Here is a 26925-nt window from a genome sequence, read left to right on the forward strand (position 1 = left end):
AACTTCTAATATTAGAATTTGTTTGAAAAGTCTTTGGGAAAATGAAAATTTACTTCTAGAACCCAGAGCAGACTTTGAAGTGGATCAGATAGTAGAGCTCCTTTTGGCCTGGAGCAGGGCCTCCACAGACATGTTGTTCCCTTGTATAATCTTCCTCAGTATTTTATAAAACTTATCTATCTAAGGCAATGGTCTCCTAGCTTTTTCCTCTGTTGAACTACCTTTCTAAAACAAAAATGCCAAAGAGCTACTGGTTTTAACAATTGCAAGAAATTGAGTGAATATAGAGCCACAGCCTTAGATTGGTGACAGTTAAATGCCTATTTTATATACAAACCATTATTTATTTATTAGTGCACAAAACTGGGCATTAAAATGATAGATTTACAATGGTAATTTATCAAATTTTACTTATTCAGCACAATACATATAATTCAGAAATCCCTTGGTGTGCTGCTTGGAATGGGGTGGAGAGCTCCCGAGCTACAAGTTGGAGACCCCTGATCTAAGGTGACCAGACGTCCCTATTTACCCAGGACTGCATCCCCTGTCCCAGCAAATTTACCCAAAACCATTGATTTGTCCCAGTTTTATACAAAAAAATGTCCCAGCTGTCCCTATTTTGGACCAATCTGATCTCTGCCAACAGTAAAGAGAGGCATAAATTGACATTTGTTGAGGTAAAATACAAAAATGCTGCTTAAAAATGACCAAAACACACAGAAAATGTGAGTGTACTGTCTCACATGTCGGTCGTAAATGGGCCAAGTGGAGAATAATTCTCCTTAACTACTCTCTTGTTTCACAATTATATTATTACCAACCACCACAAACTGAGAGTGTCCCAGTTTTTGAAATTCTGGTCACCCTGTATCTATCTTCATGGAAAATGTTCCTAAGTATGGTTTTAATTTTCTATTTCTATTGAAATAGAAAATTGCAGATGCCGTGCCACCTCCATACACTTACATACAGTGGCTTTAACATCATCTTATTTCTTGAAGTTTTATCCTTTACTATTGCTTTTGTCAGTACCAAAGGAAGCAAAGTTAAAAGTCTGAAACACTTCTTGGCATGTTTCTAGTCCCTTTTTGCTGTCAGCCCTCTGTTTGCCCTCTGCAGTCATTTTGATTTGAGACAAAAGTCAGACGTGTTCTTCTTCTGACTGTGTGCTTGTGTCCCTCAGCGTCTGGTCAAGATGAACATGCCCATCGGAGAAGACTACAGTGTGCACTTCACCTCCACCCTCATGGCTCTGATCAGGACCGCGCTGAACATCAAACTGGCATCAGGTCAGCCAATCACAGCTCACTGTTCTCTACCAAACACCAGGTCAGCCAATCACAGCTCTCTATTCTGAACCAAACATCAGGTCAGCCAATCACAGCTCACTGTTCTCTACCAAACACCAGGTCAGCCAATCACAGCTCTCTATTCTGAACCAAACATCAGGTCAGCCAATCACAGCTCTGTATGAAACCCTCGAAGCCAATCACAGCTCAGATGCGACCCAGTTTGTCTGTGAGACTTGGTTAACAAGCGCGTGTGTTTGTGTGCTCAGGGGTCCTGGCTCAGCACCTGTGTGATGCAGAGCTGCGCAGAGAGATCAGCAAAGTGTGGCCCAACCTGTCCCAGAAGAACGTGGACCTGCTCGTCACGCCACACAAGTGTAAGGAGCGCGCACACACACACACACACACACACACACACACACACACACACACATACACACACACACACACACACACACACACACACACACACACACGCACACACACACACACACACACACCTACACACACACACACACACACACACACACGGACTTATGCTGCTGTACCTCAATATCTAAACACATTAACAATCATCATTAAAGCCACAGTATGTCACTTTAAGACAAAAATAGACTGACATAGGCCACATTTAGATGATGTTTTTTTAATTCAGAATTAATTAGTTTTGAACAAAATTGTTTGGAATTAAAATATTCTCCTTCGAGTAGAGTTGTAGTCAAGAGTGCACTAAACTAGATCAAGACCGGTCCGAGACCACAGCATCCCAAGACCAGGACAAGACCAAGTCTTTTAACGGTCAAGACCGAGAGAAGACCAACACCATGGCCCCTCGAAACCAAATCGAGACCCTCTTTGTCATTTTCTACATGTATTTGTATTTTACAGTTATTTTGGCACATATATCAATACAATAATTTTTATCGATTTTTCTCCATTTTATCTGATTAATGTTCATTTAGGCTTAAAATAAACTAAGCAAACTGTTACACACTGAATCACTCTGCGTCCTTTTTTGGACCCTCACCCACAGTTTGAGAACCTCTTTAGGAGAACTTCCACTGGCATTTTACACAAAACTGTAAAGAAAGTGAAGAAAGTGGGTCGGACTGTAAAAAAAAAAAAAAAAAAAAAAAAACGGTCTTGAGGTCAGTCCCAAGACCAGACTTACTGCCTCAAAGAGAGCCCGCTGGAAGTTGTCATCGCATGTTTCCAAAGGTCTTCCTGGTTTGTGTAAGCGTGAACAGAGTCTACTATTTCAATAACTCCTCCATATTTCAAACATATACACTGTAGTTGTGTTCTAACTCTTGAACCCTCTCTCGTGCTGGTCGGCGCTCCTCTGCTGCCCTCTAGTGGACATGTGTGTGAAGCGTCACTCCTCTGTGTTTTCAGATAATGAACTGACTGTGGGGAAAGTGTACGCCGCGCTCATGATTTATGACTACTACAAACAGAACAAGCTCAAGAAACTGCAGGCTCTGCACCCCACGGGCCCCCAGGTGAGACCCACACTCAGTCTGGTCCAGATGGTAACTGTCCACATTCAGCAGAAGTGAACAGAAGTCACATATAGAAATACTCTACTTTTATATTTTTGGCAGAGCATACTTTTATTTTAATAGTATATGTTGTTGATCTACCATTACCCTTTGTTCAGTATAATATTTAAACACTCTGTATTACACTGTGATAACTTTGAAGGATTGTCTTTTACACCTTACCTTAATTTTTATTTTATTTTTATTTATTTATTTATTTTTATTAATTATTATTATTATTATTTTTTTTTTTTTCATTTGCACATTTTTATATTACTTTGTTCTCCCCTTTAGTCTATTCTGACTTTTATTTCTTTAGTTATTTCAAGCACAGTTCTGTCCACGTTTTCTTTTTTTTTTTAGAATATGTTCATAAAATTACATGAAACTTGTTGAAATAAGTCAAACATGTGGCTCTGTCTAACAAGTAAATATATGTATATGCATGAATCAGCTAGATATTATTACCATCTATTTAGATTTTTATATATATATTTTTTTGTTTGTTTTAAATAGTCAAATTAACTCACTTAACTCCTCAAATTTTGTTTCATTTTAGTAAATTTTACTTAAGATCTTGTGTTGGTTTAAATATGTTTTAACATCAAAGTAAAACCTACACCTCAAATGTATATTGTATTGTCTTTTTGTTTTATTTTTAGTTGAAATTAGTAAATGACCAAACCCCTCGTCACATGTATAATCCACTGATGTTTGTGATTCCTCCGTCAGTGTAAGTTGGGCGTTCTGTTCCGCTCGGTGCTGCCCTTCGCCCACCTCCAGGACATGGACACCAGGCCCAGACAGCCCCCGCGCTCTCCCCCTCCCCCTGACCCCGAGCCTGGGCCAGAGCCTGAGAAGAAAGCCGAGGAAGCGGCCCCCGTCCCCACCTCCGTCTCCTCCACCGTGAGCCCCACCACCTCCACCGCTGCACTCGCGACTACCACGCCCACGGGCAGGGCCAACATGTGAGTCACAGAAAGTGGAGAAATGTTTTTTTATATTTGTATCTTTTAGAATGTAATTCGTTGAGTAAAATGTCCTCATAGTTTTGGACAATGTCATTTCTGCTGACTGAAAAAATACAAAAAAACAGTGACTGAACTTGCATACAGATTTTTCTCATAAAAAACTAAAGAGTGAAAGAAGAAGATGAAACGACTGGACACTAGGTCCAAGACAAGGGTGCAGGTTTGCAAAGGGACGGTGGGGACATTTCACAATACATTTTTGGGGAAGACAAAATAGTCCCTACTAATATTTACCTTTTTATTTTAATAAACAAAAATATACATTTATTCCGATATTTTTCCAAACTCAGTAATATGAACTGAACATGTTTTAGTTCACATTTAGTTTGTTAGACGTTCTGAGATGTATTCAGTGATATGACGACAGGGTTACTCCTGCCGCTGTTTCATTGGCTGTAACAGAGTGATGTCATTAGTGGAGCCAGGAGCCTAAACTGGGGAAGCGGCAGGACAGGGTCGCACCTGAAGATGTCGACTTGAGCAGCGTGAGTGAAGATGCTGCACCAAACTCTGAAAAACTTTTCAAAAGGAACTTACTAGTCGTCATCTTCAGTTAAACTTGTCTCATAATGAGTCACTGCAGAAAAAAGAGCGACTATCAGCACAAGTGCACCTCCCAAACAGAGTCCGACTCGTGCGCTGTGAGACCCCGACTCTACTGACAATATTCCATGGAAAAAAGTACGGACATGACCTCACAAATATCTCATCACCAACAAGCAAAGAGAAATCTGCTCCAAACTTCTACATCACTGTTCTCCACTAAACAATCATCTTCGAAGAAAAACGGACACAAACTGAAAAATGAAACCAGCTCTCACTTATTTTGGACCTGCCCAGACTCTGTGTGTTTTTGGAAAGAATTCATAAAACATAAACACAACTTCTTCTCCCATTTGACCCTTTTTTATAAAGATGTGCTGTTTAGTTTTTGCAGTGTGCATCATATGTAAAGTAAACAATATTATAGAATTAATCTGTTCATCAAGTAAACTATCAGTTGGTTTCACCTACAAAGCTGAGACCAAATCTACATCCTTGAAACCAGACCACAACAAACCTGTCTGCACATGAAAATAAAACATAGATTTTCTGGTTGACAGAAACTAATGCACTTTTGCATCAACTAAAACTAAAAAGAATCATTTGATGAAACAAACAAGCAAAAAAAAAAAGTAAAAATAAATTAATCTAAATATAAATGTCTTCTCAACTTTAATATGTTCAACTTTTTCTTTTTTTTTCCTTCTTATTAAAGACAACAGAATATGGCCAATTTATAATTTAAAGTCATTTTCTCTCTTTCTTTTTTATTATTTTTTTTCTCCAAAATTTTTAATAAACATTTTTAGTCACTACACTTAACTAATATTGGTTTCACCTTCATCATTTCCTTTCATCATCTTAACTTTATTTATTACAATCATAAAACATAATTTTAAAGGCTTTTTTTTTCTTCTTTTTTTTCTCTCTCTCTCTCAAATTGTTCTTTCCTTCTTTTTTAGTGTGGAGGGAGACTTGAGACTTTTTAGACTGTAGACTTTATTGTCCCCAAGGGGAAATTCTTTTTCACACAACCAGAGCTCATTTGTCATATACAGCAACAACACAACAACACAGACTCATGACAATAGACACTAGAGCGCACTCAGAAATATGATGGCTCCTGCATCTGTAGCACCGCTCTGAGAGCAGGGAGTGACATGTTCCTGTAGTGGGTGAGTGGAGAACACCATGGAGCAACAAACAAACAAAATCTTCTTTGTTCTATTTACTGGTAGAGGAAACCCGAGCACCAGAAGCACCGTAAAACTCTATTGTTCACTCAGAAGTTCAGAACGCTTCACTTGTCACGTCATCTTTTTACTGATCCCTCGTGTTGTGTGTGGTTTTGTGCAGACAACCACAGAGAATCAAACATTCACAGTCTGGAGATGTGTGTCAGAGCACCCAGGGGCCCCGGGTCAGGAGGAGACTGCAGAGGGGCCAGTCTGAAGATGTGCCCTCCTCCAGCAGACCTCAGGTACACACACACTGCCCAGCTCTCTCCAGCTCTCTCTCTATCTCTCCTCATCTCTCCTCATCTCTCTCTATCTCTCTCCAGCTCTCTCTATCTCTCTCTAGCTCTCTCCTCATCTCTCCTCATCTCTCTCTATCTCTCCTCATCTCTCTCCATCTCTCTCTATCTCTCTCTATCTCTCCTCATCTCTCCTCATCTCTCTCTATCTCTCCTCATCTCTCCTCATCTCTCTCTATCTCTCTCTATCTCTCTCTCATCTCTCCTCATCTCTCTCTATCTCTCTCTATCTCTCCTCATCTCTCCTCATCTCTCTCTCTCTCATCTCTCTATCTCTCTCTATCTCTCCTCATCTCTCCTCATCTCTCTCTATCTCTCTCTATCTCTCCTCATCTCTCCTCATCTCTCTCTATCTCTCCTCATCTCTCCTCATCTCTCTCTATCTCTCTCTAGCTCTCTCCTCATCTCTCCTCATCTCTCTCTATCTCTCCTCATCTCTCCTCATCTCTCTCTATCTCTCTCCAGCTCTCTCTATCTCTCTATCTCTCCTCATCTCTCTCCATCTCTCTCTATCTCTCTCTATCTCTCTCCTCATCTCTCCTCATCTCTCTCTATCTCTCCTCATCTCTCCTCATCTCTCTCTATCTCTCTCTATCTCTCTCTCTCTCTCTCTCCTCATCTCTCTCTCTCTCTCATCTCTCTCTCTCTCTCTATCTCTCCTCTCTCTCTCATCTCTCTCTATCTCTCTCTCTATCTCTCTCTCATCTCTCCTCATCTCTCTCTATCTCTCCTCATCTCTCCTCATCTCTCTCTATCTCTCTCTATCTCTCTCTAGCTCTCCTCATCTCTCTCTATCTCTCCTCATCTCTCCTCATCTCTCTCTATCTCTCTCCAGCTCTCTCCATCTCTCTCCATCTCTCTCTATCTCTCTCTAGCTCTCCTCATCTCTCTCCATCTCTCCTCATCTCTCTCCATCTCTCTCTCTATCTCTCTCTAGCTCTCTCCATCTCTCCTCATCTCTCTCCATCTCTCTCTCTATCTCTCTCTAGCTCTCTCCATCTCTCTCTATCTCTCTCTCTCCTCATCTCTTCTCATCTCTCTCCATCTCTCTCTCTATCTCTCTCTCCATCTCTCCTCATCTCTTCTCATCTCTCTCCATCTCTCTCCATCTCTCTCTATCTCTCCATCTCTCCTCATCTCTTCTCATCTCTCTCCATCTCTCTCCATCTCTCCTCATCTCTCCTCATCTCTCTCCATCTCTCTCATCTCTCTCATCTCTCTCTCTCTCATCTCCTCTCTCTCTCATCTCTCTCCATCTCTCCTCATCTCTCCTCATCTCTCTCCATCTCTCTCCATCTCTCCTCATCTCTCCTCATCTCTCTCCATCTCTCCTCATCTCTCCTCATCTCTCTCCATCTCTCTCCATCTCTCTCTCCTCATCTCTCCTCATCTCTCTCCATCTCTCCTCATCTCTCCTCATCTCTCTCCATCTCTCCTCATCTCTCCTCATCTCTCTCATCTCTCTCCATCTCTCCTCATCTCTCCTCATCTCTCTCATCTCTCATCTCTCCTCATCTCTCTCCATCTCTCCTCATCTCTCCTCATCTCTCTCCATCTCTCTGCAGCACCAAGGACTCACTGAACAGAGTCAAATACACAATCAGAAGTGTTTGTAAGGCACATATGTTCTTAGGATGTGTGTTGTTTTCTGCAGAGAAGTAAAAATGTCTCCAATCGTGGACACATTCAGAACAGACATTTACACAGTCAGTCACCGTCTCATTCAGTGTTTTTTGTTTTTAGATACACACAGAAGTTATCAAATATAGGAAGCAGAATATATGGAATTATGAAGTCAATTTCACATTTTTTATATTTTATATTCAAATCCTCAAAGTAGCCACCCTTTGATTTGTCGAAAAATATTTAGTTGATTTATTTAACTTTTTTTTTTACTACGTAATTCTATATATCTTGTTTCATATGTTTGCTGTCTTCTGTGTGTATCCAAAATGTAAAAAAGGGTAAAAAAAAAAAAAAAAAAAAAAAAGGTTAAAATGAAAAAAACATTGAATGAAAGGGTCCAAACTTTTTTACTGGTAGTGTATGTATGTGCTGACAAATTACAGTAATAAGAGCGTGTGCTCCTGAGTGCAGAGAGAGCGGTGCTGAGCAGTGATGGACAGAGGAGACATGGATGAGGAGAAGCTGACCACAGTGTAGACCTGCTCATGACATGTGAAGTGTTCAGCTCAAAGTCTGCTCAGCCTGAACACTTCACACACACATGCATGTGTTATTTGTATAAATGGACGGGTTCATTGCTCATGCTTCTGTAGGACAACAGTGAACTCAGTGTTGATCATCAGAGTAACGTCCTCTCCCCTCTGACTGTGTTCAAGTCTCCTCTGGTCTAAAAAACATGTGGATGTTCCCTGTTCCTGTAGGAGCTGGTGGAGATGAAGCCAGTGGAGTCAGACTCAGAGCCCTACCCTGTCCTCGAGGGACAAAGAGCAGCGTCTCTGCCACGCCTCAATGCAGAGTACTACGTAAGATACTCACTACTGTATACATGTACTTCAACACTGAGTACTACGTAAGATACTCACTACTGTATACATGTACTTCAACACTGAGTACTACGTAAGATACTCACTACTGTATACATGTACTTCACACTGAGTACTACTACGTAAGATACTCACTACTGTAATACATGTACTTCAACACTGAGTACTACGTAAGATACTCACTACTGTATACATGTACTTCAACACTGAGTACTACGTAAGATACTCACTACTGTATACATGTACTTCAACACTGAGTACTACGTAAGATACTCACTACTGTATACATGTACTTCAACACTGAGTACTACGTAAGATACTCACTACTGTATACATGTACTTCAACACTGAGTACTACGTAAGATACTCACTACTGTATACATGTACTTCAACACTGAGTACTACGTAAGATACTCACTACTGTATACATGTACTTCAACAATGAGTACTACGTAAGATACTCACTACTGTATACATGTACTTCAACACTGAGTACTACGTAAGACACTCACTACTGTATACATGTACTTCAACACTGAGTACTACGTAAGACACTCACTACTGTACACATGTACTTCAACACTGAGTACTACGTAAGATACTCACTACTGTACACATGTACTTCAACACTGAGTACTACGTAAGATACTCACTACTGTACACATGTACTTCAACAATAAGTACTACGTAAGATACTCACTACTGTACACATGTACTTCAACAATGAGTACTACGTAAGATACTCACTACTGTACACATGTACTTCAACACTGAGTACTACGTAAGATACTACTGTACACATGTACTTCAACAATAAGTACTACGTAAGATACTCACTACTGTACACATGTACTTCAACAATGAGTACTACGTAAGATACTCACTACTGTATACATGTACTTCAACACTGAGTACTACGTAAGACACTCACTACTGGATACATGTACTTCAACACTGAGTACTACGTAAGACACTCACTACTGTATACATGTACTTCAACACTGAGTACTACGTAAGACACTCACTACTGTACACATGTACTTCAACACTGAGTACTACGTAAGATACTCACTACTGTACACATGTACTTCAACACTGAGTACTACGTAAGATACTCACTACTGTACACATGTACTTCAACAATAAGTACTACGTAAGATACTCACTACTGTACACATGTACTTCAACAATGAGTACTACGTAAGATACTCACTACTGTACACATGTACTTCAACAATGAGTACTACGTAAGATACTCACTACTGTACACATGTACTTCAACACTGAGTACTACGTAAGATACTCACTACTGTACACATGTACTTCAACAATGAGTACTACGTAACACAATCACTACTGTACACATGTACTTCAACACTGAGTACTACGTAAGACTCTCACTACTGTATACATGTACTTCAACACTGAGTACTACGTAAGACACTCACTACTGTACACATGTACTTCAACACTGAGTACTACGTAACACACTCACTACTGTACACATGGACCTTAACGCAGTGTACTATGTAAGATAGATAGTACATAAGACTACTGTACACATGTACTTCAACACAAAGTATTATTTAAGATACATATTACAAATGTGTCTCAGTGCTGACTACTGTGTAAAATGTTGGAGAAAGTGTGGTGACAGTGGTTCAGTGGTTAGAGCAGGAGGTCGGAGGATTGATTCCTGCTCACACCAAGTTTTGTTGTGTCCTTAGGCAAGACACTTCACCCACATTGCCTAGTGTGAAAGTGATGCGTGTGATGGGTCAGAGGGGCTGATGGTGCAGACCGGCAGCCACGCTTCTGTCAGTCTGCCCCAGGGCAGCTGTGACTACAATAGTATCTTATCACCTCCCAGTGGAGAGTGAATTAATAATGTCAACAGTGTAGCAGTGTGAGGCCTTCAGCAGACCTAAAGCACAGTCTCCATGGAGATCTCCACCAAGAGGAGTCAGGTTTGTGGAGACACAAGTTGCTCTCAGTAAGGACACATGTTTTTTTTGTTTTTTTCAGTACAATAAAAACAAATAACATGCTTTTAATCTGGTCTATATTTTGACTATAAAGTTCCGTACTGGATCTTTAAGTGCAGTACAAGCCACACTGGCATATATATATATATATATATATATATATATATATATATATATATATATATCAGAGTCTCTGATTGGACAGTCTGACTGACTCCTGTTCTGTTTAGTCAAACTAATTCAACAAACTCCCTCAGGTACAGGTTCAAGTCCACTGTTACAGAGCTGAGGTTTGGTAAAACATACAAGTTATCTGTGCTTTATTAATAATGTCCTTTGTTTGGAATCTGCATGTGTATGTGTGTGTGTGTGTGTGTGTGTGTGTGTGTGTGTATGTGTGTGTGTGTATGTGTGTGTGTGTGTGTGTGTGTGTGTGTGTATGTGTGTGTGTGTGTGTGTGTATGTGTGTATGTGTGTCTGTGCACATATATATGTACACATGTGTGTTCCTGTGTTCCATTTTCTGTCAATTCTTTGATCAGCTGAAACATAAATTGTTTATATACATGGACACTGCCACATTCCAAACAGAAGTGAACATGGGTGCGCTTCCTCTGGTTCCAATTTATCTTCTATTGAAAAATTGTCACTCCTCTCTCTGCAACTGCTGCTGTCAGACTCATTTTGGTCTCAAAATATTCATATTAACCCACTCTACACGATCCTATTGTTTTTATTTTGCTTTTTTGTCTTTAAATCAATTCTTATTCTTAATATGGAACTCGACTCCAAATTGGCTCCTATAATCGCTGTCTTCATGAGCTTCATTTGACTGGAGCTGAACACTGTGGGTGACGACACTCTCCCTTAGTCCACGTCTTTATACAGTCTATGAGCTGAAATAACATTTGACCTTTAGAACCCTGTACTGTTTGATTATTATAATATTGTCTGAATGTGGTCATAAGGATAAGTACCAAAAAGGAAGAGATATTCATTTAGTGTGTGGAGCTTGAATACCTGTTGGACCCTCGCAGTCTCTCTCTCCTGTCTCCTGTCTCTCTTCTGTCCTTGCTAACCTGTTTTGAATCTAACGTTGTCCCCTCCTCTGGTCTGTCCCATAGCGGAATCTCCCCCGGCACAGCCCTGGGACCCAGCTGGCAGTATGTACCACCTGTCCTCCACCTGTCCTCCACCTGTCCTCCTCCTGTCTCCTGTCCTCCTCCTGTCCTCCTCTCTCTCTTCTCCTCCATGTCGTGTGTTTTGCTGCTCCCTCTTTCTCTTCTCAACTATCTCGTATGAAAACTCTTCTGCTGACATTAATATGAATAATTTAAGTTGCTTTGGTTCATTGTTGGAGTTTTCTTTTTACAATGTGGTGGACGGTGGCGGCTTGTGTGTGTGGAAGCAACCCAGTCTGTGAGAAATGGGCAAATATTTATTTCTGTTCTTATTTAGTCCATTATGAAACAAAACACAAGAAGGAAGTAACAGCATTGTAACATGACTTAAAGATTTGAGTTAGTATAATATAGGACCTTAAATAATTATATTTATTCAATACAATATTAATGCAATCAGTGTCACTTTTATGGTCAGCCTGGTCAGTTCTTGGATGGGAGACTGCTTGGAACTCCAGGTGCCACACTGAGGCTGCAGTGACTGGAGTGCAAACTGTTGTTACACTGCAAATTCTCTGATCTGGCCAAGATTTTAAAACTTATATCAGGTTATTCATCTTGTTTTCAGATTTATTATCTACTTACTACAGTATTTTTTGGACTATAAGTCACACTGGACTATAAGTCAAACCAGCACCAGCCAAAAAATGTGTAATGAAGAAGAAAAAAAAAAACATATATAAGTCGCACTTTTGGGGGGAATTTATTTTATAAAATCAGAGACCAGGAACAGACATTTCGTGTGTAAAGTCAAGTTCTGGTAATAACAATAGAAGAGAACAACAGACTGTTAACGTCACATATGAACAGTTCTTCAGATAAACTATAACAAACAACAGAACAGAACAAGTTTACCAAACTCTCCATCTCACTCCAAATCACTAAATCCATTCAATTCTTCATCCTCGGTGTCACTTCTGAGCAACTCGGCCTCAACCTCCAGGAGGTAAACAGAGCGTTGCTTCCTCTTCTGTGTCGCTGTCGTCAGACTCAGCATCAGTTTCAGTTAGAATTATTCCTGTCTTTCTGAAACTCGACAGGATGGTTTCAGTGTCACTGAAGTCCAGACTTTGTCCATCCATCCAGTGACTTCAGGAAAGTTTCATGGTGCATCCTCCTGGTGTCACAAGTTTCTCACTCCAAACTTTCTTTCTGCTGCTCGAGTATCATTTTCAGCTGCAGATTTCACGACTTGCAGCTTGTAATCTGCAATATGATCTTCTTTTGTTCATCATTCAGTTTTCTCAGTCGTCTTTATAAGTTTGTTTAAATGTTAAATTGTTCAGTGGTGCAGACGTAATGGTGCGATCGACTGACATGATACAGACAGAACAGAGGCTCTTTCTGCATGAGACATGAGCAGTAGAGTGAAGTGACAGTGGTACAGGAGGAACAGGAGCAGCAGATACTCACACACAAGACTAGAACCTCTAATCGCTTCAGTGTGAACATTTGAATATATAAGTCACGGGAAACACCCAAACCATGAAAGAAAAAGTGCTGCTTATAGTCCAAAAAATACTCTTGTTCTGAGACTGCTTAATTCTACTCTAGAAGTAGTTTATTTTAAGAGAACTTCCCAAGTAAAATGATTTTCCTGCATGGACAGATAATTTCACTACTTTGAAGTGATTTTCTGACAGATTTATGTGTTTATATCTTCAATTTTGGCCAAGCTTTTTTACAGTGCATGTCCTTAGGCAAGACACTTCCCGCACTTTGCTCCACTGATGTCACCGTCATTCTACCCCAGGGTAGCGTGCCATTATTCATCCAAGTCTTGACAAGTGTGTGAAAAGTGCTTTGCTCAGCGTCTGAAGTCACAGACACAGGAACAGTGGTGGACAGGGCTGTGAGCAGACTGGGTTGGTGGTGCTGTGTACTTTTGTGAATTGTGTTTATACTAACTTTCTGTTCTGGTCTAATCTACTCAGTTGTATTTGAAACCAGTCTTAAATGTGTGTTTTATTTTCCCTTCACTGAATAACATGGAACATCTCACATCTTAAGACTGGATATTGAATATACTGTACATACAAATATAATTTACTGTAACTTTTCTGTGTTGTGAAAGTATTCTTATTTCTGGTCAGAGCTACAACCAACACTGTGAGATGAGGCATTCCTAAGAACACACAGACACAAAACATTAACTGGGACATAAATGAGTCATAAAAGTGTAGATTTTGACCTTGTACTGCCTCATCTCATGTGTGGTTGTGGTTTTATTGGTCAGTTGCTGAATCTGAGGAAGGTGCTGAAAACTTCACGGTTTAGTACCAAATCCGTTTCGTTTTCTTTCTCTTTCTTTGCGTCCTTCTCCTTGATTCCTCTCCTCGATTCTGCAGGAAATGGGTGAGGAAGTCCCGCCCACAGAGGAGACACGGGGAGGAGAGAGGATCTAAACTCCTCACCATGACCAATAAAATCTAATTGTTTTCTCTGACGTCTGCTCCCGAAGCCTCTTCAGCTTTACTCCTTCCTTCAGTGGTTTTCTTTGGGATGCACTTAATATGACACGTTTGATTGACAGATAAAAAATGAAGGATTGAGGAGAGGAATCAAGGAGAAGGAAGCGAGGGACAGCTGACGCAATTGCGCTCACAACTTTATATTCTGTGCAGACATATCCTACTGCAGTTTTTACGATCAGAGATTTAAAATCTTGTTGTGGAAAAATTATATATCTCTTGAAGGAAAAAAAAATCATCCATTTGTGAAGCCTGATAAGTTTTTGGAATACAGACAGCAGATTGTTTTTACAGCAGATATGGACAGGGCCTAGGCCTGCCCTGACCAGAGACCGACATCCTCCCCTTCCCAGCAGAATGTCCCTACTCCATTTGACCCTCAATGTTACAAAGCACCAAGTTTATATAGCCTGAGATAACCAGAGTACATACATCTCAAACTAAGAAGGTGACGACTCCTATTGAGGTGTGGCTCAATGTGCTTGATCTGATTTGCATCCATATTCACCTACATTCAGTGTTGGGAAGGTGACTTTTCAAATGTATTCCCCTACAGATTACAGATTACATACCCCAAAATGTAGTTTGTAACATAATCCATTAAATTACTTAAAGTGAGTAACGTAATCTGAATACTTTGGATTACTTGATTTGCTGTAGAGAAGTAAAGACGAGGAAATCTTCACATAAGATGTTTTGTCTGCTAAAAGAAAATGAAAAAGCCCAGACTTTTCTTATTATTAAAAACGTATTAAAAATATTATTGATAGAGGAGGAGGAGACACGTCTGCGCAGCATGGTTAAATCCTGTTAAATCCTGTTAAATCCTGGTTTAGTCCTGGTTTAGTCCTGGTTATTCCTGGTTTAGTCCTGGTTTAGTCCTGGTTTAGTCTTGGTTTTAGACCTGGTTTAGTCCAGGTATAGTCCTGGTTTAGTCCTGGTTTAGTCTTGGTTTTAGACCTGGTTTAGACCTAGTTTTAGACTTGTTTTAGACCTGGTTCAGTCCTGGTTTAGATCTAGTTTAGATCTAGTTTAGACCTGGTTTTAGTCCTGGTTTAGTCCTGGTTTCGTCCTGGTTTAGATCTAGTTTAGACTTGGTTTAGTTTCCGGCAATGAGTGGAATTACCGAAAAAAAAACAACAAGGGGGATATAGCCCAAAATGTGAAAACAGGAAAATACTGCTGTGTAATCCATTTATTTCAACAAAGTAACTGTAATCCAATTACCACTCACTGAAACAGTAACTGTAACTGAATACAGTTACTCATAATTTGTACTCTGATTATGTAACTCCAGTACATGTAATCTGTTACTCCCCAACACTGGCTACATTTGTCACTTCCAAACAAGATCAGCGAGCAAAAGGGAGCAAGTGTTTACATTGAAGAGTCTTTCTAACACTGTCTTTAACTACCAAACCAACTGAATTAGTTACAAGACCAAATGAGTTTCTAAAAGATAAAATAATCAGTCATAATCAATATTGTCCTGTGGGGGTCTGGTCTCACATAGAAATCACATTCATTTACACAAAGACAGCTTGAGAGAAATCTTTCCACAATATAAATTTCCATCACAGTCTCATAAGATTCTCCTCATGTCTGTGGTGTGCACTTTTCCAGAATCCTGTAGTGTGTGGCGGCCTTTAGAGACTTGTTTAAGAGCACAAATCAGCTTGTTTGTTGTAGTTCCAGCTCTGTTCTTTATGGTTCGATCGTGTCAAAATAAAGCAGATTAAAGTCTAATAAACTCTCAGACAGAGCAGTGCCTACATTTATCATCATACCCCCAGGGAATGTTGACGTCATCAGTTGCAAAGTCTCAATAATTCTGTGTGCATTTACCATTTACCATTCTGAACCGAACTGTGAGGATCAGCACTTTCCCAGTTTTAACTAACCTGCTTTCTTTTGATAATTGATCTTTCATTATTTTTCTTTTGTGATTCTTCTAACACTCTGCCGGCTTAAAGGTTCTGTGAGCAGTCGTGTTGTGCTTGTGCCGTCTTTTGGGTGGAACCATCTCGACTTGAGCTCATGTTTCTTCTCTCCGCACGCGTTCTCCTCTGACGTGTCCTTTGTTTCCATCAGCCCATCGTGGACCTGAGCCCGGTGAGGCGGTCGGCGTCCTCCCTGGCTCCGCAGCGCCCCCCGGAGCTCTCGCTGGGGGAGTACGACCTGCAGAGGCTGGAGCAGGCCGAAGGCAGGGGGCACTACCACCACCACCGCTGCCAGAGGAGGAGGGAGAGGGAGAGGAGGCAGAAGTCCCTGGAGCAGATGGACGTCCCTGGTATGAGACGCAGGAAAAGGGCCCATATGATGCTATTTTCTCACCTCATAACAAACACAAATGGCGTGACAAATACAAACAAAACAAAAAGCCACAACAAAACCAAAAAAATGCTACAACACCAAAAAAAAGCCACAACGAAAGTGACTGCAAGACTTAAAGTTTTTTTTTATAGAAACGCTACAACAAATTCAAACGCCACAACACAAATGCAAACGCCACAACACAAATGTAAATGCAACAACACAAATGTAAACGCCACAACACAAATGTAAACGCCACAACACAAATGCGAACGCCACAACACAAATGTGAGCACAGCACAAATGTAAACGCCACAACACAAATGTAAATGCCACAACACAAATGTAAATGCCACAACACAAATGTAAATGCCACAACACAAATGTAAATGCCACAACACAAATGTAAATGCCACAACACAAATGTAAACGCCACAACACAAATGCGAACGCCACAACACAAATGTGAGCACAGCACAAATGTAAACGCCACAACACAAATGTAAATGCCACAACACAATGTAAATGCCACAACACAAATGTAAATGCCACAACACAAATGTAAATGCCACAACACAAATGTAAATGCCACAACACAAATGTAAATGCCACAACACAAATGTAAATGCCACAACACAAATGCGAACGCCACAACACAAATTCAAACGCCACGACACAAATGTAAACGCCACAACACAAATGTGAGCACAGCACAAATGCGAACGCCACAACACAACATAAAGCCACAATGTAAGTGAGCATGGGACTCTATTTTAATGTAAATGGACCAAGCAAAGCATTAAAGGATACAACAAATACAACAAATATAAATGCGGCAACACAACAAAAAGCCACAACAAACCAAAAAGCCACAATGAAAGTGAGTGCGGGACTCTATTTTCCGATGGACCAAGCAAAGCATTAAAGGATCAAGTGGGAAGTGAATGGGAAAAGTAGAAGAAGAAGAAGAATGGGAAACGTAAAGGAACGGAGAAGTGGACGTGACCGTCACTTGGTCCGTCGTAAAATAGAGTCCCGTGGTCACTTCTGTTGTGGCTTTTTGGTTTGTTGTGGCTTTTTGTTGTGTTGTGGTGTTTGTATTTGTGTTGTGGCGTTTGTATTTGTGTTGTGGCGTTTGTATTTGTGTTGTGGCGTTTGTATTTGTGTTGTGGTGTTTGTATTTGTGTTGTGGCGTTTGTATTTGTGTTGTGGCATTTGTATTTGTTGCAGCGTTTGCATTAAAATACAGTCCAGCGTTCATTTCTGTTGTGACTTTTTATTTGTCGTGTTTGTATTTGTTTTGATGTTTGCGTTTGTTATGAGCGCTCCCTGCCTCCATAAAACTGATCTGGAGTTGTGTTTTGTTTCATTCACATGTTTAACACACAAACCATCCATATTTAACAGAAAACACTTTAAAAAAAAAAAAAAGGAAGCTGTTAACTTCAAAACTACCACATCCCAAGGTGGAACAGAGGATTTTGAGCTCTGGAGATTTACACAGACTAATAATAAAATATTACCAAACATGTGTGAATGAAACAAACATGAGTTTGTTTTTGATGAAATTTGCTGAAATAACATTAGAACACGGCTTAAAGCTCACAAGAGTCAGTTGTGTGTATTATAGGACATGTGTTTTATATTAAATTGGGCCTAGTGTCATGTATAAACAGTTACTGTGTTATTGCACGTTTATCCTGAAATCCAGAGCTGAAACTCTTCATCTCCAGTTTAAGCCTCAACTTGTTCCATGACAGAAATAAACCTCTGACCAAAGCTAATTCAGGTCTGAAGTTTAAGATGCACTTTGTGACTCTGAGAAAGCCAGAGCAATAGATTAACAGCATCATGGGAAATGGACTCAAAGACTCAAAGTGTGACTTTTTTAATGATCTGATTAAACGAGAGAGGACACAGACCAGAGTTTGATATGGGACATGGAACTTTTCCGCTCATTCTGACCTGAGGAGTGAGAAGAAAAATACGACTCCCCCTCCTCTCTCGGTCGCTCCGGGGGTAGAGAGGACGTGGGCTGTGTAGTGTGGAGTGCAGAGCCTGAATAATGCGGGTGGGGAATGAAGTTGCCTGACCCCTTCTCGAAGCGCAGTAATACATGCTGAGCTTAAGTTCCACTGTGTGTAAAAGTAAAGCTGCAGTACCTCACCTGCAGTACCTTCACAACCCCCTGTTATAGGATCTTTAAAGATATAATATGCAAAATAGACTTTTTTGAGCATTTAACCATGTTTTAACATTGTTTGCTCATCAAACACAGACATGGAGTTGTATTTAGCCTCATTCATTTTCAACAGTGAACTCATGGGCAGCCAGTGATGTTCTGTTAACAGTTACTAACACTTTTGTCTCCTCCTGCCTGCCGTCTGCTGTAGGTCGCTTCCCAGAGGAGCCGGATGAGGGTGGGTCACGGGATAGGGCCAGGGATCGTGAGCGCAGTCGTCCTGCTGAGAGGAGGCACCACTCTTCAGCCGGAGAGAAGCAGAGGTACTACTCCTGTGAGCGCTACGGCAACAGAGAGCCCGCCCACACACGCTCAGCCGGACCCAGCTGTACCACGTCACCGGGGGAGGCGCCCGACCCATACCTCAGACAGGTCTGCAATATCATTTATGCTCTTTGTTATGAAATACAGTTCATAAGAACCCACTGAAATGGTGTTAGTTAAAGTCATACACATTCAGAATATAAATGTAGTTCAATTTTTATTATGTATTTATTTTGAATGAATATGTTGCACTTTATTGTAGGATAAAGGTTTATACACACAAAATTATAACAGAATAAATGCATTTTTCACCGCTGTATCTATAGTACAAAGAAACAATGTTTTCTGGACATTTATAGTTTTAGGGTTAGTATTAGGATTAATCTTATTACCATAAAGTCGAGTGACAAAGTGTATCCTGTTTCCATGTAGTAAGTACTCCATGTACTAGTACTGAAGTGGTGCTACAGAGTTTGACTGATGTCAGTGATCATTTATCCTGACAATATGTTTGGTGCAGGGAACTTTTAATAAAAATGTCAGAATATGTAATAACATAACAAAAGCCTTTTCTTCTTCCTGTCCCTCTGCAGCTCAGACCTGGGACCCTCGCTCCTGCCCTGAGCTCCGCACCAGGGCGGGGCAGACGCCAGCTCCCTCAGACCCCTCTCACCCCTCGGCCCGGAGTGGCCTTCAAGACCCCGTCCACCCTGCCCTCCCCTCTGCCCTCCACCGCCCTCACCACCGGACACCTTCCCCGCCCCAGCCGAGGACAGTCGGAGCATGAACGCTTACTGGGCCCTCGTGAGGACACGGCCATCTCAGTCACCCGCATCAGCTCAGACCCTAACCTGAGCCCCCACAGAGAGGCCGCGTCCCGCCACGAGGACCCCCAGGACTTCCCGGACGCAGTAGGCAGCCACGCTTCAGGGCGACCCCCCAACAGGACCACCCCCACTGGGTCTTCAGCCGCAGGAGGGGTCCCTAACGGATACCACTTTACCCTAGGGGTGAACTCTGCACCCAGTCCCACAGGCAGAGGGACGGGAGCACTCAGGGACAGAGAGGACAAGGACTGGTGCTGACGGGACACTATAGAGACACTGAGTGAGATACTGCATCGGCCAAGTGTGCTGAACGAGACGCCATATTGAACAGGACAAAGTGAAACCTGTACTCTGGCTTTGTACAACCTGTCCAATATGGCATCTACACATCAACGCAATATCGACATGATACACATGTGAAGGTAGCAGTGGATTTAAGATGAGAGTGAGGAAAAAGCCAGTCCAAAAGAGAAATCATTCCAACTTTATAAAAATGTTTTGTTTTTTTAACTTAAAACTTTACTCTGATAATCCCCCTTTATTGCACTGACGTCAAAGCACATCAACTATTTTGCTTTGACTTGTAACAGCAGCCAAAACTCTCTCATTCCTCAAAGATTTGGACTTAAAGAACACATATTATGCAAAATGTACTTTTTGGAGCATCTAATCATATTATACTGTCCCCTTATCGTAAACATACCATTCACGCTTATTAATTCATTAATCTAAAGTCTCTGAGCACAACATTTTACCCGTTTTGTTGTGTCATAGGTAAACGTCTGGGATTGTCCTACAGTTTTTGAGCCCATAAACTATCACCAGATTCCTTTTGCATTTAACTCTTTCCCCCTTGGACACCAACTAGGAACAACCCATACATATATTACTAGGGCTACTCATAGAGCATAATTGCATAAAAGAAAACGGACACAAGTGATTATAAATGATTTTTACACTCATGAAATTTATTGAAACACAGATATATTTGGTATCTCTGGAAACCTTAGACTCTGAACTATTTATTTATGGATGTTTCAGTGTGATTCAACTCATTTACAGGTTTATAACAGCTCACTGAAAATGAGGCTACTTTCTCGTGCGCAGAGCTTCACATAAGTGTTTGTTTCTGTAGCGATTCTGTCATACATCACATCTTGAAAAAAAAAGACTGAAATATTTTAAAGGACTAGCCTCAGCAACATCCAGATTTCAGGGCAATTTTGGTTCATAATCGAGTATAAAGTCCCCGATAGTTTGTTTGGATATCGCAGGACTCCATACAGATGCACCAAAGGCGTAAGATTCACTCTCTGTAAGTCCGTCTCTATCGCTGTTTTCCACTTTATAATCAACTTCATCATTGCTTTGAAATTTATAAAAGTCACTTTCTCTAAACTTATCCATAAAATACGTGCGCTCCTCATTATTTATAAAACTGTGCGCCGCAGCGCCGCGATCTTTCCACTGCACATGTTTCGTGTTGTGTTTTTTCCGGAAGCTACAATCGTCACTACTTCAATTAACTTTGGAAAAAATCTGTGAAAACATATCCTTGAATCCTACTGGTCAGCCTAGTTTGGGTTGTAGTGGCCCCCACCTACCACAGCCTCTGTTTACATGTGAAAAACTCAAACTGTTTCTAAAGGTCGTCAAATCACGTCTTTAGTGAAACAGTGGAGGTGTCAAAAGACGTCATTAAGGAAACAAGGGGGGGTTGTCAAATGTCGTCTTCATGGGGGAAAGAGTTAAACCTTAAGCATAGCATTCACGGAGAAGGACCTCATTTATTTACTTTGCCGTTGTGCATTCCCATTGTTGACAGCAGAGGGCGCCACCATCTGTGTGAATGCTCATGTATGTTAACTTGGAAACAGAGGTGAAGTTTATAAAGTATTTTCCAAATGCAATCATTATTTTACGCTATAAAATGTGACCAAAATCATGTTTATAAGCCACAAAAATGCATAATATGTGATCTTTAATGAACTATTTGTTTATGATTGCCAACATAGAATCCTTTACCTCAAAACTCAATTTTTTAATTTATAAAAAATAAAAAAAAAATAGATGCACTTCTTGGTAGTAGAACAATTTTTGCCAAGTTAATAAAAGTTTACATTTTTTATAATTTAGTGTTTGTTAATGAGTTGTTTCAAAAGTTGTAGGCGGCTGTATGTGGTAGTTGTGAGATAAAAGTAGCTTTTCTGGAGGATCTAAGCACAGAACAAAATGATACTTTGAGAGTGCAAAATGAGAAGGAAAGACTGATTCTGAACACTCTCTCTCTCTCTGGGTGGGTCTGCATGTTCTGCTCGTGTCCCTTTATCGCTCTAGCATCCTCCCATCCTCTGTGTGAACAATGGTCCCAACAGGTGACTTACAACTACAATGTACAGCCATAACGCGCAAAATCACTCATAGATGTTGTGATCACCTAAAAATATGATTCTAAAGTAGAGCTAAAGGGGAGCCATGAATTCTATGGTAGAAACTGATCACATTGAAGACAGTTTGGCTTAGTTTCTATAAACAAACTTTTCATTTTTGACTAAATTTTCTCACTTTAGTATCAAAAAATGGAACAATGATTCAAGACAGCACAATAGTTGTCAGTTGAAAGGACCTGAAGCCATAAGATGAACTGATCTGATCCATAGAACCAAAAATATCAGGTTAAACATTTGTGGATTTTTGCGATTTCCATTCATCACTTCAACCATAGAGTCCTACTGGCTTCCGCCGTCTGTTCATGTGACTTTTAAAACATTTTGGCGCAACCTGTTTTAAAATGTTGAAGTATCTTAAGCCCTGCTCAAATTAAAGGCGCTGTACCTGATTTAAAAACTCTCTTAAAAACGTGAAAAGCAGTGGTCCAGAGTGATTCCTCACGTACCTCGTACAATTCCGAGCATCCTCATCGTTCACCACGATTGTTGGAGAAGTTTTCAGCTTGTCCAAGAACAGATTGATGTAAAAGGCTGGAGACTAACTTAAGCAGGTCTTAAGCAGAATAATTTATTTACCATCAGTAATGAAAAGTCAACATAGTATGATTTGAAAAGTGAAAGTGATTGAAATAAAACTAACCTTGCATCGCAGGTATCGTCGCATGTTGAGGGACTATTTTCTCATATATCAGTCCACCGCTGCCAAGTTTTCAATCGGGAAGTACAACTCATTTCTGCTCAGACAGAAATCCTACAAATGCAAGATTAGTTTTATTTCAAACATTATTCTATCAACACAGACATTCACATGGACAGTCTGGTGTAATAATAGATTAGTTTGGGGTGTTTTGTGGAGTGGGTAAGACTGTTTTTAGTGGCAGGAGAACTATGACCATTGACATGCACTAGTCTAGCACCAGTGACCTCTGCAAATACAAGGACTGGATGGAATATTTCAAAAAGTGTCTCCACACGTCTCCAACACTCTGGACCACTAGGAAATGAGGATCTATGTCCAAAATTCTGAACTGTCTCTTTAAATTCTCTTGAAGTTTTTACTTAAATTCTCTTACAACGATGAGTTTATAAGTGCTTTTCACAACTCTCAGAGACAAGAGCTGAGTTAAAGCAAAGAACTGGCATGCTAACGTACACTTCCTAATTACTGGGCATTATGAAGTGTTTAACTTCATAATTAGATGCCGATGTAGGTGGGAACATTTTGACCTCAAGAGCTGCTTATAAAGTAGGGTTATCCAAAGTATCGAATCAAAATTTAAACTAGACACTCTCTTGAACAGGTATTGTTACTAAAAAAGCTATTCAGGGCAGGAATTAACCTTTCCTAAATCATTTTAGAATGATCCTGAGCTGTTTCAGAACAAGTATAAGAGCACATAGACTTGTATACACACATGGACCTGGTTTAGACCTCATTTAGACCTCATTTAGACCTCATTTAGACCTCATTTAGACCTCATTTAGATCTGTACTACTATGGAACCTACCTGGACCACTGAGGGATTACACAGATATGGGAATAGAAAAGAAAGTGCTATCATTTAATGCTGAAAATCTAACTGACTAAAGAAAGAGTACAAGAGTCTATTCCTTGGTATCAAAATTGAGTTTGAAATTCGTATCGTGACAACACTTTTATACCTTATATCTATGTTATGTGCAAATGCATGGAAACACGTCAGGTACAGGTCCTTTAAGAGTGGGACCTAGTCAGACTGTGTGGCTGAATACTAAGTGCCTCATTTCTCTGTCGTTTCCGGAATTTCACATGGACCAAGACTGGACTGTCCCGCCTCGTACCACACATGCCCCGAACAGAATGCAAAAAAACGACCACTTTTCTACAGCCCCGTGTGAGCCGGAGCCACAGTAGTGCATGCAGGTCTTGTCTAAACTAGTGTCACTTTTGCCTGAAGCGTTTTGCCTTTCTTCAACAAAGACAACGGCTCTCATGTCAGGGCAGAGTACCAGCAGGTGGTCAGTGCTACAAATGTTCACTAACAGGACCAGAGCCGGGGGGCGTGTTTTTTTCCCCTTCCCTATAGATGCATCAAGAATTTCGGACTTCCGGTCATTGCGGAATGCATACTGGGAAGGATTTTCCGAAAAAGTGAGCATCAAACCGCCATGTTTGATTTCCCAGTGGGATGCACCTATTGACAAAGTCGATCTTTTCAAGTTTATTGAACCATATCGCTTTTGTTTCTGGTTCTTTGTCATATTTTAGTTTTGGGATTCGGGCATCATAATTGTGTGGCTGTTGGATCCTAACAGTGGAAAATGGCTTGAGAAATTTGTTTGCAAACTCCATAACTGCAAAAGGGAATCAGATGTGTGTGACTGTAAACCTCTGTTCAAACTGTTTCTCTTCCCAATGGAATTAAAAAATAGTGAAAGGTGAAGGTGATAGGCAGGATTGATCCACAGGAAGGACCAGAAAGCTGCCTAACCTTTGGCTGCCTGAATCATCCTGAGTTTGCAGTGAACATTTTGTATGTGGAGCAACACCAAAGCAAAATCCTGTTTGTTAAGCGAGAGGTGCAGAAGACAAACAGACTGAGCTGCACTTTCTTGTTTGACTGACTTTACAGCAACATCACGTCTTGGTCTCTTTGCAGTGGAAGGTGTTTCTTGGCGAACAGCTGGTGCCTTTCGCTTTGGCTTTAACTTTTTTAATTCGTAATCAAGGCTGAGTGAGGGATCAGGGTTTTGCTTTGTTGGTGCTCCACATAAAAAATGTTCTCTGCAAACTTAGGTTGATTTAGGCAGTCAAAGGTTTCCTTTTTGGTTCTTCCTGTGGATCAATCCTGCCCATCGCCTTCACCTTTCACTATTTTTCAATTCCTTTGGGAAGGGTAACAGTTTGAATGGAGGTTTGCATCTATGGAGTTCGCAAACAAATTTCTCAAGTCGTTTTCTGCTGTTAGGATCCAACAACCACACAATTACGATGTCCGAATCCCAAAACTAAAATATGACAATATCAGAACCAGAAACAAAAGTGATATGGTTCAAAAGACTTGAAAGGCCTGGCTTTGTCAATAGACACATCCCACTGGGAAATCAAACATGGCGGTTTGATGCTCACTTTTTCAGAAAATCTTTCCCAGTATGTATTGCGTGATGACCGCAAGTCAGAAATTCTTAATGCATGTATTGATCGAACCCAATTCTTGATCTGATTTTGTTGAATAATCAAATCCTGAACAATACATTTAATCTGTGTCATTTAACAGAAAAAAAGCAAATTGATACTAAAACTATTACTACTAAAAGTGGTGATGCTGGGATAAAAAATTGTAAAAATTTTGCTGGACAGGTCTCTAGTGTGGTCTGGTTTTATAACTGAATTATTAGTGACCTTACGAAAAAATAAGAAAATAAAATCAAATACTAATATATTGTGATTCAAAAGGTCAGGGATGTGGTCACTATAGCTACGACCGAGCCCTGCCAATGTCAGGGAGGCAGAGGCGGTGCTACCATTAGGCAACTAGACGGCCGCCTAGGGCCCATGAACCTGGAGGGGACCCCATTGTGACATTAAATGAGAGCAGTTTACTTAAAAAACAAACAAAAAAACACCATTGAAATATTATCAATTGTCAAAAGCATCCCCCCTTTCACATTAGAATGGATGAGTCAGCTTGACCCTGATTTATAGCATCATTCATAACATAATCATAATCATAGATAATGGATGTAAACGAGAATGTAATTGTTGTAGCAAAAAAAAATAAAAATAAAACTACTTTCAGTTCTGGTTATCTAGTAGGTGACCTAACGAAAAAGGCAAGTTTACAGTTCAGCCTAATTTAAATAAGAGATGGGTGTGTCTCAAGAACAATGGAGAAAAACAGACAAAAACAAAACAAAACAAAAAACAGTGCATTATAGTGAGGGCCCCAAACTCAAGTTCGCTTAGGGCCCCCAAATTGTTAACTGAGCCACTGCAGAGAGGTAATCAAAAACCACATGGTAAAAGGTCAAATGAAGGTGAAATTTAATTAACAGTGATGCAAATGGTAAATGATCTAATATAATAGAAATTGGTCAAACAAAAGGCAAAATTTCATCTCATATGTAGTTCCATTGTTTGATTGATTGATTCGTTTTTATTTCGACTTTGTGCCAAGAGAGAAACAATAATCATGTATACTACATACAAATATATAAAGAACAGAAAAGCACATTTCTCGAAAAGAAATTCGAAAAGAAATTCAAACTTAAAAGAAATAGTTTGTTTGTTGTTTCATCTGATTTTTCTTCCTGTGACCCTTGACGTGGCCAGGCAAGTTCAAATGAGCAAATGTCAACGGTAACACTTAACTGAAGGTCAGAGGTCACCAGAGTACAAAAGGTGAAACGTTGCGCCACAGTAAAGAATTTATCTACAAACTCAAGGACTGTGCCAATTTGACTTTCACCTTCTACCTTTGATTTAGAAAAACTCAAACCACTGCCAAATGACAAAACTAAACATAAAACTAAATGTAAAGCATATGTATTTTTATTTCCCTATAAGGTAATCGAAAGGCACTGCCCTCCATGTACACAGTATATACAGAGTCTGTGCCTCCAGTGGAACACAAAGATCTCTGAAAACCATGAACAGAAATGGAAAGAAAGCCATAAACCATCCAGATCAGAAACAGCAGACTTAATGTTTTCAAACTCTGACCAAATGCTGGTATGTTGTGACTTGAGAGAAACCATGTAG

General features: G+C 40.3%; 1 protein-coding gene across 1 annotated transcript in view; it reads left to right on the plus strand.

The window, feature by feature from the left end:
- cacna1bb (calcium channel, voltage-dependent, N type, alpha 1B subunit, b) overlaps positions 1-19992 on the plus strand; it is a 397100-nt gene extending 377108 nt beyond the window's left edge. Inside the window, exons 44-53 of the mRNA XM_055153227.1 lie at positions 1187-1292; positions 1562-1669; positions 2688-2794; positions 3566-3801; positions 5764-5887; positions 8329-8430; positions 11561-11599; positions 16180-16365; positions 18761-19015; positions 19501-19992. Coding sequence (XP_055009202.1) covers positions 1187-1292; positions 1562-1669; positions 2688-2794; positions 3566-3801; positions 5764-5887; positions 8329-8430; positions 11561-11599; positions 16180-16365; positions 18761-19015; positions 19501-19992 — 1755 coding nt within the window. The remainder of the gene's footprint in view (positions 1-1186; positions 1293-1561; positions 1670-2687; positions 2795-3565; positions 3802-5763; positions 5888-8328; positions 8431-11560; positions 11600-16179; positions 16366-18760; positions 19016-19500) is intronic.
- Positions 19993-26925: the final 6933 nt, after the last annotated feature.

This window comes from Boleophthalmus pectinirostris, unplaced genomic scaffold, assembly GCF_026225935.1.
Source record: "Boleophthalmus pectinirostris isolate CB_2022bp ecotype Guang Dong unplaced genomic scaffold, ASM2622593v1 HiC_scaffold_18, whole genome shotgun sequence".
In the NCBI taxonomy this organism is placed as follows: Eukaryota; Metazoa; Chordata; class Actinopteri; order Gobiiformes; family Gobiidae; genus Boleophthalmus; species Boleophthalmus pectinirostris.